At 39.7% G+C, this 15,109-nt stretch overlaps 1 protein-coding gene across 1 annotated transcript in view; it reads left to right on the top strand.

Moving 5' to 3' along the window:
• Positions 1–14,484, top strand: part of PPP2R5A (protein phosphatase 2 regulatory subunit B'alpha) — a 43,153-nt gene extending 28,669 nt beyond the window's left edge. Inside the window, exons 4-13 of the mRNA XM_033144814.1 lie at positions 794–886; positions 2,206–2,336; positions 5,632–5,691; positions 7,531–7,639; positions 9,143–9,196; positions 10,166–10,216; positions 10,553–10,672; positions 10,758–10,885; positions 12,041–12,142; positions 13,166–14,484. Coding sequence (XP_033000705.1) covers positions 794–886; positions 2,206–2,336; positions 5,632–5,691; positions 7,531–7,639; positions 9,143–9,196; positions 10,166–10,216; positions 10,553–10,672; positions 10,758–10,885; positions 12,041–12,142; positions 13,166–13,322 — 1,005 coding nt within the window. The 3' untranslated portion in view covers positions 13,323–14,484. The remainder of the gene's footprint in view (positions 1–793; positions 887–2,205; positions 2,337–5,631; positions 5,692–7,530; positions 7,640–9,142; positions 9,197–10,165; positions 10,217–10,552; positions 10,673–10,757; positions 10,886–12,040; positions 12,143–13,165) is intronic.
• Positions 14,485–15,109: the final 625 nt, after the last annotated feature.

Here is a 15,109-nt window from a genome sequence, read left to right as displayed (position 1 = left end):
TCAGCCCTTTGATTTTCAGTTTTTGAATGTTTCAGAAGTCGAACGGACTTCTGGAATGGATTACATTCAAAAACCAAGGTTCCACTGTATTAACATTTTATGCAGTAGTATGCTAGTAGTATGCTAGGGTAGCAGTTTTGGAAATGTAATATATACCTTTCATTCCTAAGTAATTATATAATATTGATTTCCTGTCTACCTTTCACCTCCAAACTCCTCAAACTTGAGGTTTACTCCTACTGCTTTGACTTTTCTCAGTCACTTTCTGAACCCACAGCTTCCATTCTTTAAGTTCATAGAATTGTAGATTTGGAAGGGAGCTCAACTGAACCTGACCCTCACAGAATTATTGATTATCTTACTGTCAAATCTATATTTGTCTCTACTCTGTTCTCATTTATCTTGATTTCTCTGCTGCCCTGGATGCACCTAACTGTCATCTCATGTTTGATTCTTCTGTGCTTTGGCTTGGATACTCTGTATCCCTGCTGGCAGCATATGGCCCAAAACGTCTGGGCACATGTGTGCTCAGAAGCACTCTTGGTATCTTAAGAATGTTTAACAGGAGATCAGGAAACATTCCTCTGCACCAAGCCTGAGAGGCTACGCTTGGCTGCTGAAATATCACAGTAGATCAGGAAAAGAGGTGCTGTCTCTTTAAGAGCCAACACATTTACTTTTATTTGGAACACACTTCTGCTGGCTTATAGTGGATAAGCTTTACCTTTACATTTGTGAATCTCTTGCATTTAAAGGTATACTTTCTAAATGTGTCTGTTTTACTTTTTCCTAGCTGGTGTATGAATTTTTACTAAGGTTTTTAGAAAGTCCTGATTTCCAACCTAGCATCGCAAAACGTCACATTGACCAGAAATTTGTACAACAGGTAAGTAGTCATCTGAAATACATGTAATTTTGCTAATTTTGTATAAAGATAATTGGTTGAATCTAAAGAACCTATTCCACAAATGGAAGGACTTCTTTAGTTTGCAGGAGAGCTTCAATCCAGTCGATGCTTCCGCTGGCAGAAGAGGGAAGTTGTCTTGAAGGGACCCCCAGTTATCTGGAGTAGATTTTCAGGAAGCAGAGGGAGGAAGACTTAAAGCAAGAGCAGCTGATTCTGCTTATGGGAACTCTGGATTTGAGCCAGTGTTGCATGTATCATTGTCTAGAGCAAGAAACAAAACTGGTGGAGAAACTACTTAACATTGGCACTGAGCGCTTCAGCTAATTTAGCAACATGGGACTCATTTCATGGTTAAATTGACCCAAAGCTGAGTCATACTGAAATAATGTGCTTTAAATTTTTTAACTATGCATGAGACTTATTTTTAGCAGGATTTGTTTCTGGGTTGTGCACATTCATTTCAGAGGCTTAGGTGGGCTTAAAGGTAAAGGTACCCCTGACCATTAGGTCCAGTCATGGATGACTCGGGGTTGCGACGCTCATCTTGCTCTGTAGCCCGAGGGAGCCGGCGTTTGTCCGCAGACAGCTTCCGGGTCATGTGGCCAGCATGACTAAGCCGCTTCTGGCGAACCAGAGCAGCACACGGAAACGCCGTTTACCTTCCCGCTGGAGCGATACCTATTTATCTACTTGCACTTCGTGCTATCGAGCTGCTAGGTGGGCAGGAGCTGGGACCGAGCAACGGGAGCTTACCCCGTCATTGCGGGGATTCGAACTGCCGACCTTCTGATCGGCAAGCCCTAGGCTCTGTGGTTTAGACCACAGCGCCACCTGCGTCCCTTTAGGTGGGCTTAGATAGGTATAATTATTATCAGTTTTAAGGAAATATTTTATGAACTTATTACATGGCAGTAATATTCCTGTTCTCTAAAAGAGGGAAGTACTTTTATTAGGACCAACCGAAATTTGACACAACATTGTGGTTTGGTTGGTCCCAATTAAAGGTATTTCCTTGCTGTAGATTTTGTTTTCCCCTACCTGCCTGATGGATTGATGTAACACCTATGCTTTGCTCTTGCTTATGTAATGCTGTTTATAAAGAATGAATTCACTGAGAGCTTCCCTGACCTGTATTTATGTGTGAAGTAATTTTTGACAACATGTCACTGAATCAATCCAGTGCTTAATTTTGGTATAGTTTAGAGGGAGGCGGGAGAAATTGGGGTCAAACTTGTTTTTATTTCAGTTGGGGATTTAGTTACTGGGTATTGAAGTAATAAGCAATGCTTTATTAATAGCTGTTGGAGCTTTTTGATAGTGAAGATCCACGAGAACGTGACTTCCTAAAAACAGTGCTTCACCGAATTTATGGCAAATTCCTTGGATTAAGAGCATTCATCAGAAAACAAATCAACAATATTTTTCTCAGGTATAGTATATGTAGTGTTTGTTTACTAAACATACAAATTAATCTTGCAAATGTATTTTAACAAAAATAAAATTACTTGACCACAGTTTTTTACTAGGGTGCTTATCCACATGTATGGGGATTTTAAAAAATAATAATAATAAAAAACCCACCCTTCTCACACACTTGAAAGCAATGGATTTAAAAAGAGCTGCTGCTGGGTTAAAGGACTAGGGAAATATGGACTGTCTCTCCCTTGAGGTAACTTTCCATAACTTGAGAACATTCTTCCTATCTTCTCCATAAATCCCAGACTGACATGTTGTGCAACCTGGCTGCTATCCTGTGCACACTTAATTCCAGTTAAACTGATTGAATTCATTGACTGATGTGAATTCATTCACCCACTTCTGAATAAGATATGAATAAAGTGCATCCAAAAATAGGCTTTTGTCTGTTTTCCTCCTAAAACAGGTGGGTAGCCGTGTTGGTCTGCCATAGTCAAAACAAAATCGAAAATTCTTTCTAGTAGCACCTTAGAGACCAACTGAGTTTGTTCCTGGTATGAGCTTTCGTGTGCATGCACACTTCTTCAGATACACTGAAACAGAAGTCACCAGATCCTTAAATATAGTGGGGGAGTGGGGAGGGGTATTACTCAGAAGGGTGGTGGGAATGGGTGATAGGCTGATAAGTGTGGAAAACCTATTGACGACTCTAAACGGCTGCAATTAGTCTTGCAGGGAAGGCAAGGGGTGAGATGGCTAAAGATGGCTTTGTTATGTATAATGAGATAAGAATCCAATGTCTTTGTTCAAACCAGGTTTCTCCATGGTTTTAAGTTTGGTGATTAGTTGCAATTCAGCCACTTCTCTTTCCAGTCTATTTCTGAAATTTCTTTGTATTAAGACAGCTACTTTGAGATCTTTTATAGAATGTCCTGGGAGATTGAAGTGTTCTCCTACTGGTTTCTCTGTCTTGTGATTCCTGATATCAGATTTATGTCCATTTATCCTTTGGCGTAGGGTTTGGCCTGTTTGTCCAATATAGAGAGCTGAAGGGCACTGTTGGCATTTGATAGCATACACAATGTTGGAAGATGAGCAATTAAATAGTCCTGAGATGGTGTGTTTGATGTTGTTGGGACCAGTAATGGTGTTATCCGGGTTTTGCTGCCACATTGTGTATGCTATCAAATGCCAACAGTGCCCTTCAGCTCTCTATATTGGACAAACAGGCCAAACCCTACGCCAAAGGATAAATGGACATAAATCTGATATCAGGAATCACAAGACAGAGAAACCAGTAGGAGAACACTTCAATCTCCCAGGACATTCTATAAAAGATCTCAAAGTAGCTGTCTTAATACAAAGAAATTTCAGAAATAGACTGGAAAGAGAAGTGGCTGAATTGCAACTAATCACCAAACTTAAAACCATGGAGAAACCTGGTTTGAACAAAGACATTGGATTCTTATCTCATTATACATAACAAAGCCATCTTTAGCCATCTCACCCCTTGCCTTCCCTGCAAGACTAATTGCAGCCGTTTAGAGTCGTCAATAGGTTTTCCACACTTATCAGCCTATCACCCATTCCCACCACCCTTCTGAGTAATACCCCTCCCCACTCCCCCACTATATTTAAGGATCTGGTGACTTCTGTTTCAGTGTATCTGAAGAAGTGTGCATGCACACGAAAGCTCATACCAGGAACAAACTCAGTTGGTCTCTAAGGTGCTACTAGAAAGAATTTTCGATTTTGTTCCTCCTAAAAGATAGGTAGCTTCAGCTGCTTTAAAAAGACGGTGTTGTATTCATTGTAGTGCTTTGCGTGAGGAAAACAACTTCTGCTGTGCAACAGGAACCCCCACCCACCTACCCCATAATCTATCCTGGAAGTTTCCCCAACCCTCTGGAGCAAATGGGTGTGGCATGGGGGGGAGGGGGGGAAGGTCCTGCTGCACAAGCAGAAGTTCTTCTGCTCACATATCCCACCCCCCACCCCCACAGTTGAAAACTGCTATAAGAAACAGCTCACCTTCTGCATGCCAGAGGAGGTGCGAACTGCAGATAATAAAGCTGACTCTGGCAACAAGAAAGTTTCAGGCATAAAGTATTATATACAGATGGCAGATTCAGCAAGCATTGTTTCCTGATTGGAGGCTTCAAGCATGAAACCATAAGTTTGGACTGTTTAAACATGTGGGCATTGGAAGTTTATTTAGCACTTGGAGAAGTGTGAATGTGCAAAGAATTTCTTTCCTTTTGAAGGGACAAACTTCAAAGATATGTATACTTTCCCTTGATCAGCCGTAGCTCCTGGGGAACATTTATATTTGCCATAGGTGTCCAGTGAAGTGGTAATTCACATATAAAAACAGGCAGGCCTTTAAGTTCTGTCACACTTAAGTTCTGGCCAGGAAAAAGGAGAATGAAAAAGTAATTCTAGAAAAGTCACCAGTTGATCAAAGAGCTTCCGTCCATACAGGTTTATGAAGAAATGTGTTTTTAAAAAGCTGAAACTGGTAGTATTTCAATGTATAGAAAGGCTACTACACCACTGTGAACACTTTAACTGTGCTTGCTGCTTGAAATTGCATATTCTTGTTCTAGCCTTACTGTGCTGTCTTCTATGATTTAGTACTAGACTCCCAGAGCTGGTGCAAGGGGGGCTCCCCCTTCTCCCTTTCCTCTGGCAGCAGCACAAATACCTTCTGCTACTTCATTATATCAGCTCTGGAGACATGTATGTAATTCATATGCAACATGCAAGGCGTTTTTGAGGGAGTAGTATGAGAGTGGAGTGTCTGCCCATGTCTGTGGCATTGAATTTTCAGGGATGTAATAACATATCCATTCCTCTAGCACAGACATTTTACTTGTCTCCTTTTCTTTGTGGTTTTAAAAATCAATTTGATGCTTTCCTCTTTCTAAAATTATAGAAATTAATCAGGCCTGGTTGCTGATATGGCAAGTTTTATGCATGAATGGATGTTTAGTGATGGTGACTTGAAACCGAATATGCAATATGGTTTAGATGCACCCCAACCTACCTCTCTACCTCTAGTGCTAGAGCATTGTTGTACAGTATTGCAAATGAATTCCCTTATTTCTAGACTAAAATGAAGCTGAGCTTAGCAATTTAATGTTTTTATTTATTTATTAGATTTAGATTTGAAATTTAGGCAAAAAAAGGAAAAGAAAAAAGAAACTGTTGAAGTGTGTGTGTGTGTGTGTGTGTGTGTGTGTGTGTGTGTTTATTTTCTGTGTTCCATTTTGCTCATATATTGACTGACTGTAAATGTATCCTGACAGGTTTATATATGAAACAGAACATTTTAATGGTGTTGCTGAACTACTTGAGATACTAGGAAGGTACGTTTACTCTTTCGCCGGTTAGCCAATCAAGTGGTGGTATTATCATTATCATTACAGTTTATTACTCACCCTTCACCCAAGGTCCCAGGGCAATTGGCAGAGCCATTTGAGCAACATGCAAAAGATTTGGTGGATTTTGTTCTTGATTTTGCTCCCTGAGTGTTGGAGCAGCAATTCCATGTGTGTTAAACACAGAAAGAAGTGGTTGGAAAATGTAACCATAAGTGGGGCTTGCTGGTGATAAATATAGAACCAAATCCCTGGCCTCTGCCAGCCACTTTCCTCCTTGTAGCTTTTCTCGTTGAATGAAATACCCCTCAGCCAAGCTCTCATAACAGAAGTGATCTTGGTTGGATATAAAAGGCTTGATGAAGGGACTATGGGGTGATAAATAGTGGACACAGAAAGGGTTTAGCACCCATCATTCTACTGCTAAACTTGGCCCTTCTCTTTGTGTTTGGAGCTCCAGCCTTAGGTCAATCAGGACTGCCATAATCACTTCTGGTATGGCCCAGAATGGTAGCTAATAATAATAATACTGTAGTAATAATAATAATAAATGTTTCTCCTTTGTGTTAGCTTTTATGCCTCAGGTTGCATTTAGCTAATGTACTAACACATTGTTCCAACCCGGCCTCAGGAGCATTCCATAACTGCAGCACTGCCTTGGTACATTGTAAATCCTTTCCCTAGCTTCCTGTTAAATGATTTACACCATAAACTAAAATTGTAGAAACACCATGTGATGGTACAACTATGGGATGACTGCCAGGAACCGAAGTTGGCTGAATATGATGCCTGTGACAGCCTGCCTGTCTCTTCCTTTCTCCAAAGCATTCGTTTTATAGTTAAATTCTTAGCCTGTGTGACTTTCACCAAAACTGTTTCTGCCAGTTCAACTATTGTCCCATCTAAATATTGTTAAAGCAGAGAACACTTTTTCAAAAGAATTCAGTAAGAGGATTCCTCATGGTGACTGGCAACTGGAGCATTGCCTAATTTGGGAATTAAGGTGCTTGAGTTGAAGCCCATCTTCAAAATATTAAAAAGGGGCACTCTGAGGCTCACCCCAGTTGCTATGAATTGCCTGTTTGGAGAGCTCTTATCTAAACTAACCCCCTCCCACAGATCTGTTTCAATGTTTGTGCATGCAATATTCACAAGCTGTGGAATAGGCTTCTTGTCATGGAATGATCATCATGCAGTTAGCATGTTTTTCCTTGTACAGTGGAACCCCGGGTTGCGCACACCCTGGGTTGCGGACGTTCGAGTTAAGAATGCCCGCAACCCGGAAGTGTTTCCGGAGCATGCGTGACCCCCGGATGCGCAGAAGTGCTCAAATTGCGCTACCTCCGGTTTTGGGGGGGGGGCGTTTGCACTACGCACGCCCGTGTTACGTAGCATGATCCGGAACGGATCGCATGCGTAACACAGGGTGCCACTGTACTGAAGTGTGTTCCATATGGAGAACAAAACATCACAAGTTCTTAGAAGTTGCACTGAGTTGACGCAAACTTAGCTACATTGATTCAGCTTTGGATTGATTTTGTTTTTTGTAACATCAAAAGCACTTGCTGCCCCTAGTTGAAAGGATGGCCATCTGATTGCTGAAGCAGAAGGAGCAAGCCTGATAAGCAGTTCCTGAGATTTGCTGCCCTTTAGTCAATGTCCTCAGCAACAGCATTAATGCAATAAATCCTTACAGTCCAAAGAAATTTTGGATTTAGTGCATTGATGGATTGATCTTATGTTACGTTTTTAATATTAACTGTACATTTTTACCTTTAAAACAAATACAGTAATAATCTTTCCTGTCTAATTTCTTTCCCCCTACAGTATTATCAATGGTTTTGCATTGCCACTGAAGGCAGAACATAAGCAGTTCCTTATGAAGGTCCTCATCCCTATGCATACTGCAAAGGCTTTAGCTTTATTTCATGCACAGGTATGTCTATAAATGCTACTGGGTTTTAATCTTGATTGGAATATTCTAGGCTATGCAGAAATGACCACATGCTTTGATTTTTATTTGTTATTTTTTTTGAAAAAGTTAGCTTACTTTAGTTTAAGGTTTTAGAAATATTTCAGATTCAAGGCAACCCTCGTCCCAAGCCTGGTAAATCTGAAACGATACTTGACGATCTGATACGATTGATAATCTTTACTTGGACTCATGTGCGACTACTCACCTTATGTGCCTATTTTATAGTTTTTTGCCTTTTATTTTTTGTCTGTTATAATTGTTTTCTCTATTTTATATACATATTTTTCTCATGTACTTGATTGATTCTAGGAATGTACAGTATTTGTTACAGTTGACCTATATATCACAGTTTAGAAAAGTAGAGCATGCTCCTGGGAGACATGGCTTTAAGTTGTTGTTGTTGTTGTTGTTGTTGTTGTTATTAAATTTGTATACCACCCTTCATCCATAGATCTCAGGGCGGCTCACAACATAAAAATACAAGATAAAAACACAAAATACATAATAAAAACAAAGATGAAATGAAACAATAACACCCATTAAATAATAATAATAATAATAATAATAATAATAATAATAATAATAATTATTATTATTATTATTATTAACAACAACAACAACAAATGCCATCCATCCAACTGGATAAATTGGTCTTACCACAAGTGTCCTCTTGTTAGGTTTTTATTCTTGTTTTAAATGGATTTGTTCTTGTGTTTTTTAATTTTCTTATCTGTAAATTGCCTCCAGACAGGGGTTTAGAAGGCAATTAATGAATTCATTACTACTACTACTACTACTACTACTACTACTACTACCACTTACAATGTCAGCAGTGATGCTCATATTCTTCCTTTTAGTATGTAGTTTCTTTCTCCCTCCCCATTCCCATACTTGGGTTGCATGCTCCTGGCCATCTTACCTTGACTAGGAGGAAAGTGGATAACCAACTTTCACTAAACCAGAAGATCCTCTACTTGAAGCTCTCCTTAACCAGTTGTTCCTCCTCCCCTCACAGCAGAGAAGAATGGAGTGCTTGAGATCTGAATTTGAATCCAGATCTTTCAGATCATAAAGTTTAGCCAGAGTTTTACACTGGTGCCCTGCTAGACGAAAATAATTCGTTCTGTGAGTATTTTCGTCTAGCGGGTTTTTCGTCTAGCGAAGCAGCAATGCAAACCGCAGTTTTTGCTAGACGGGGGAAATTTTTTCCCCCCGTCTTGTGAGGCAGCCCCATAGACTTTTTCGTCTTGCGGGGCAGCCTTCCGCTAGACGAATACCTTCTAGCGAGGCATTCGTCTAGTCTAGCGAGGCATTCGTCTAGTGGGGCACCACTGTATATTAGACTCATTTTCTGTAGATTTAATAATTATTATGTATGGGCTTAATTGCCTTTTAAAACAGTGAAAACCTGTGCAATATTATCTTTTTCAACAAAAACATTTAAACCTTTTATCTGTGTTTTAGCTGGCCTATTGTGTTGTTCAGTTCCTGGAAAAAGATATGACGTTAACAGAACCGGTAAGTGATGTATGTTCAGTTTGAAATTTTTTGGTGCACTTGGTTTAAAAAATAATAATATTGGTTCCACTATGTTTGTTCAGCTCCCAAAGATTTGTAGGAGATGAAAACATGCCTGCCTCGTTGTCCACATGTGCCAGAGGATTTAGAAGTAGGGAAGGGTCAGTGTGACTACAAATAATGATTTGGCTACTAAACCATGCCAAATTTTGCAAGCATGACTGCTTGTTAATAGGAATTGCCTAAGTCATAGATCTAGACTTTGCTTGAATTCTGAACAAATTAAAATAATTGAATTAGCAAGAATCTCAAGATTGCTACAGTAAACCTTTCGCCTCTGGGAATTTTACATTATGCAGTGTTTATGGTGGACCAGACTTATTTAATGAAGCTGATATTGATAAACATTTGACCTACATGAAAAAGTGGAGTTTAGTACAGATATTTCTAGCATTACATGTATTTCTTGTCCCAAAATGAATAAATATAAAATTTGTATCCCACATTTCTGTTAATATGTGCAATACAGACAACAAAATGGAACCTGAATAAAGGTGTTGTTAAATCAGTTTAAGATTGAAAATTAAGGAATGGCATATTCCTTTGGTGTTTGTTGAAAGATCACTGTTTGTCCAAATAATTGGGAAGTGGGAAAGACTCCGACTGGTAGTGTGGTTCTGACACAGAGTGAGCTGGATGGACTAATGGTTTATCTCACTCCTTGTAGTTTCTTGTGTAATGTGTAAATGGTTTTTAAAGTTACCATGTACATTTTTGTACAGATAGAAAAATAAATTCAGGCATTTAAAAGCCGTGGGTTGAATTCTAAGAGAATAATAGAGGATACTGTAACACTAATAAATGTCTGAATTATCCTTCAAAAACAGAGCTAAAACAGTTTGAGATATGACTGGAATATCTTAACAGGTTAATGTTAATGACTCCTATTACATTATTTTTACAACCTAGGTTATCAGAGGATTGCTCAAATTTTGGCCAAAAACATGCAGCCAGAAAGAGGTCAGTTCTTATTAATTTCCATATATTGAATTGCTATTATTATTATTATTATTATTATTATTATTATTATTATTAGGCCAGCATGTCTGAACGCTGTTTATTCTAGCTGTAATATTGCTAATAAGTAGGATTCTACTCATATTTTTTAAAGAATTGTCTTAGCACTGAAGTCCACCCCTGGGACATGATCCTTCCCTTTGTGGTCGGTGTCTGTACATGGAGGCATCCCTCTAGTGCTGAAGAGTTTGGTTACTAACTTACTGTTTGTCACAGATCTGTTGTGTAGCCACTTGTGATGTAACTAGAATCAAGCCCACATGCTTTTCTTTATAACAGGTCATGTTTTTAGGTGAAATTGAAGAAATCCTGGATGTTATAGAACCAACACAGTTCAAAAAAATACAAGAACCTCTCTTTAAACAGATAGCCAAGTGTGTGTCAAGTTCACATTTTCAGGTATAACATGGCATTTTCAAATTTTATAACAGACTCTGTGCAACCTCATGGTCCTGATAATTCTCATATGTACTGTATATTTCAGGTTGCTGAAAGGGCTTTGTACTTCTGGAACAATGAATACATTCTTGGTCTGATTGAGGAGAACATTGATATAATTCTGCCAATTATGTTTGGTAGTTTATACAAGATCTCCAAAGAACACTGGAATCCGTATGTATTTTTTAGCATTCAGTCTTTCAAAAGTTCCTTCAGATATTCATACATTAACTGCTGTGGTTTTGGGAAACTTAGTTGGTAGAGCTATTCCTCTTTTGTTTAGATTCCTGCATTTCAGGGGCTTGGACTGGCTGACCTTTGGGATCCCTTCCCACTCTACAATTCTACAATTCTATGATCTCAGGGTTGTGGGCTTCAGCCCCACATTGGGTGAAAGATTGCTGCATTGCAGGGGTTGGACCCATCTAGTTCAGCATCATTTTCATACAGTGGCTAATCAACTCCCTATGGGAACCCCACAAGCAGAACATGAGCACAACAGCACTCTGCTGCTCCTACTTCATAGCAGTTGGTGTTCATACTGCCCCTGATACTGTATGTAGAACAAAGGCTACTAGTTATGATAGTTTATGTTCCAGGAATTCGTTTAATCTGCTTTTAAAGCTGTCCAAGTTGGTAACCATCATTGCATCATTACATCTTGCAGTACCGTCAGCCAGCAACTTGGGTTGAGCTTTTGTGTGCATGCATACTTCTTCAGTCACGAAAGCTCATACCAATAACAAACTTAGTTGGTCTCTAAGGTGCTACTGGAAGGAATTTTTTTATTTTGTTTCGACCAGGAGTTTTTGGTGAGGGATGTTACCAAGAGGTTTTTTTTTAAGTCTTCAGTACACAATATCTGTTGCAAGTGCAAGTAGATAAATAGGTACTGCTCTGGCGGAAAGGTAAATGGCGTTTCTGTGCACTGCTCTGGTTCACCAGAAGCGGTTTAGTCACGCTGGCCACATGACCCGGAAGCTGTACGCCTGCTCCCTTGGCCGGTAACGCGAGATGAGCGCTGCAACCCCAGAGTCGGACACGACTGGACCTAATGGTCAGGGGTCTCTTTACCTTTAACCATCAGTTCAGCTGGATTAGCTGGAACTCCTTCCCAGCGTTTTGTAACTTGAAAGGCAAACATCCCCAGTGCACAAGTTGAGTTGTGAAGCTGCAGATATTCAAGAGGGAGTATCTGTTTTAAACCTAATTTATTATATTGCTGCCTTGTATTTTATACAGAATGGAAACAAAACTCAGACATTCAAGACAAATGTTGGAACACAACATCTCTCTTAATTTAACATTTCCCTTTCCCTTTTCTTCTAGGACCATTGTGGCATTAGTATATAATGTGCTGAAAACACTGATGGAGATGAATGGGAAACTATTTGATGAACTCACAAGTACTTATAAAGCAGAAAGACAAAGGTATTTACTTCTTTCACCCACCTCCATTTTGACTATACAAAATGTGCCTGAAAACATTCTCTAAGTTAATGCTAATTTGACATTATGGTATTTTTTTAGCTAAATAAATCTCTCCCCACTAGCCTCATCAAGCAACCCCGATGCTGGTCAGGAAGGCAGCTCTGTGGCCTTGTCCTACCATGCCAGCAGCACCTGGTAGAGACCTTGTAAAAGTGTCCTGGCACTGTCAGAAGTGCAACTAACAATTACATGACACAGGGCCTTATTAATAGCAGCACCTAAGCTGTGGAATTCTTTCCACTAGTAGGAGATCTGTGTGACCCCTTCCACTACAGTCAATACTCTTTAAAAACCATTTTGTTTCACTGGGTCTTCTGTTCTTTTTATCCTTTGCTTTTCCTGTCGAGACAGTTCCTATATGTGGCGTTTTGCTGCTGCTGTGTATATAGTTTTATTATTTGCATTGTGATTTTGAGTTTACACTGAAAAGCTACCTTGAAGGATGTTTTGGGCAGAAATCTTGTCTAAAATATTCCTTATAAATCTATTCAAGGAATGGATAAATTTTCCATCCAAGTTGCTGAGGCACTGAGTATTCCTGTCATAACATTGCCACTCATTCTCCTCTCCTTTCCCAGTCCTCTCAACATTAAAGGAAAGGACATCCCTCTAGGGCATTCTCTTCTTTCAGAGAGGGCAGCTTTTCTGCTGCCAGCACCTTTTTCTGCAGTGGATTGGAAAGTCATCCCAGAGCCCTCTGGGCATCTCTCACTTCTTCTCCAGCGACCTGGGAAGAAGTGCCTCACATGATGCTGTTGGGCCAATCCAGGAGCTATGTATGAGTTCCACTTCAGAACTAGTAGGTGCTGTGGGTCAGATGTGGCCTGTAAGCTGCCAGTTAGCCACCAACAGGCAGTGGACACCAGCTCACGCTATGATAAACAGGACTTCTGATACGCTTGCTTTATCAAACTTGTTGAGTGCATAGTGACCAAAGACTCACATTGCTTTACTTTTGTACAGAGAGAAGAAGAAAGAGCTGGAACGTGAAGAACTGTGGCAAAAGCTGGAAGAACTAAAGCTAAAGAATGCTGTGTCTGACCAGCCGAGCAACATTTCCTCCGTGGCAAATGCACAAAATGATCAAGTGCCAAATGAGAGAGACAGCCTCTCTTTGTGAGGCACGTTTTATACACATTTTTTAAAAACTATGTAAAAATGCAAAAGAAAAACCTCATCAGTATATTTGAAATGGCCATTTTTCCCCTTCTGGCAAAATGTAAATGAATTTTTTTGAACTTAAATACAATAATTGAATGTGACATTATTACCACAGCATATTGTAAATTTGTCTCTAATCATTGCTATATTGTCACTTCTGTCATTTCATAGAAATGAATTTTATCATCCATGATGTGTGTGATTTAATTATGGGAGTGGTGAAAATTATGACTTGAATTTTTCTCTTTTTTATTGTGTTGCACATAGGCATAGAAGTCAGCTATTTACATTTCCCTCCAGTGTGCTTTCACATTACTCCAGACTTTGGCTGAGATTCTGGAAGAAACTTCTAGGTTTTCTGTATTTTCTCAAAATAATGCTGTAGTTGTATTCCTACTTATATGGGAGCTAGCCCCATTGAACTTAATAGGGCTTGCTTCTGAGTAAATGTGTCTAGGATTGAATAGCAGTCTGTATCTGAATGAGATATTCATCATCTGTCCATTACAGATTTCAGAGCTATTCCTACATAAAGAGGTTCAGAGAGCAAAGCGCTATGGGGATGGAGTGTAAATGAAGCACAAGTTAAAAATATGATACAGCACATGTGAGCTCTACGATTGGATAAAGAGAAACTGTCATTGGCTTCCACTCAACAGTTGCTTTGCTGTGCTTGGCTCTCATGTCTCTCTTTAGTGAGAATTCAGTCATTATCTGTCTGGTCCTGTAACTGGGGGTGGAGCCAATCAGTGGAGCTCCTAACTTAGCTCAGGACTCCTTGTAGAGAGCCTAGCAGTTTTTGCTTTCAGCTTGGCTCTTCAAGATGGTCCTGTCTCTTATTAAAGGTGCAATTCCTATTCGGGTATAGAAACATCTGTGTGACAAAACAGTCCCTTGTTTTGCTTTAAGAAAAATACAGTGTGCTTATTTAAGATGGGAAGCTGACTCTAGAAGTCTTGTCTGTTTTTTACTTGATCAGGTGGGGTGTTTTTTTTTTTTTTTTGCAGAACTTTCTATCAAGAGTACCATTCCAGTCTCTTAAATTGCAATTGTGCGGAAAATGGTTTTGTATTGAAAGATTGAGGGATTGAGCAGCATCAATAAAGTCTTTATGTTTGTAATTAGTGCTGTATATTACCATCTTTGTAGTTTTACCATGCCAGACAGAAGGTTGGTTGTGTTTTTGGGGTTGGAAAGGGCTCTCAAAAAAGGTATTCAAATTTATGTAAAATATAATGAAAGGACTGAACAAAATATGGGCTGTGAAACTGAAAAGGAGAGAAGTTGGCAAAAGAAATGAATGTACCTAAGTCTCTGGTGTAGTTCTAAATGAGCCTTTGTACAGAGAACACAAGGTGGGATTCAGCCGAAGCATTGTGCAAGGACTTCTGCTTGTGCAATGCATTCTCCCCTCCCCCGTGTGCCACCCCCTCCCCAAATTGTGGACCCTCAGAACTGTGTGGAGAGGGGAGGATCATTCCATATGGCAAATTGAAATTCTTGTGGTGACAAAACGAGAGAGGCTACTCCTGCATTCTATGATCCTTAGTTTCACTTGCACTTCATTGGCTAATATCTTTCTCAGTTTGGCATGGGAAAGTATGGTAAGTTGTGTTCTGTGATTTTTTTTCTCTCCAAGCCACTAACATGCAATTAAACCAGTTTGCTATAACATTCTCCCTCTTGACTACCCCCTTCAGGTCTGTCCCCCTTCACCCAAAGCAGGTGTGGATTCTCTCTTCTTGT

The sequence above is a fragment of the Lacerta agilis genome, chromosome 3, assembly GCF_009819535.1.
Source record: "Lacerta agilis isolate rLacAgi1 chromosome 3, rLacAgi1.pri, whole genome shotgun sequence".
NCBI classification, from domain to species: Eukaryota; Metazoa; Chordata; class Lepidosauria; order Squamata; family Lacertidae; genus Lacerta; species Lacerta agilis.
This window is presented reverse-complemented; position numbering and strand designations above follow the sequence as displayed.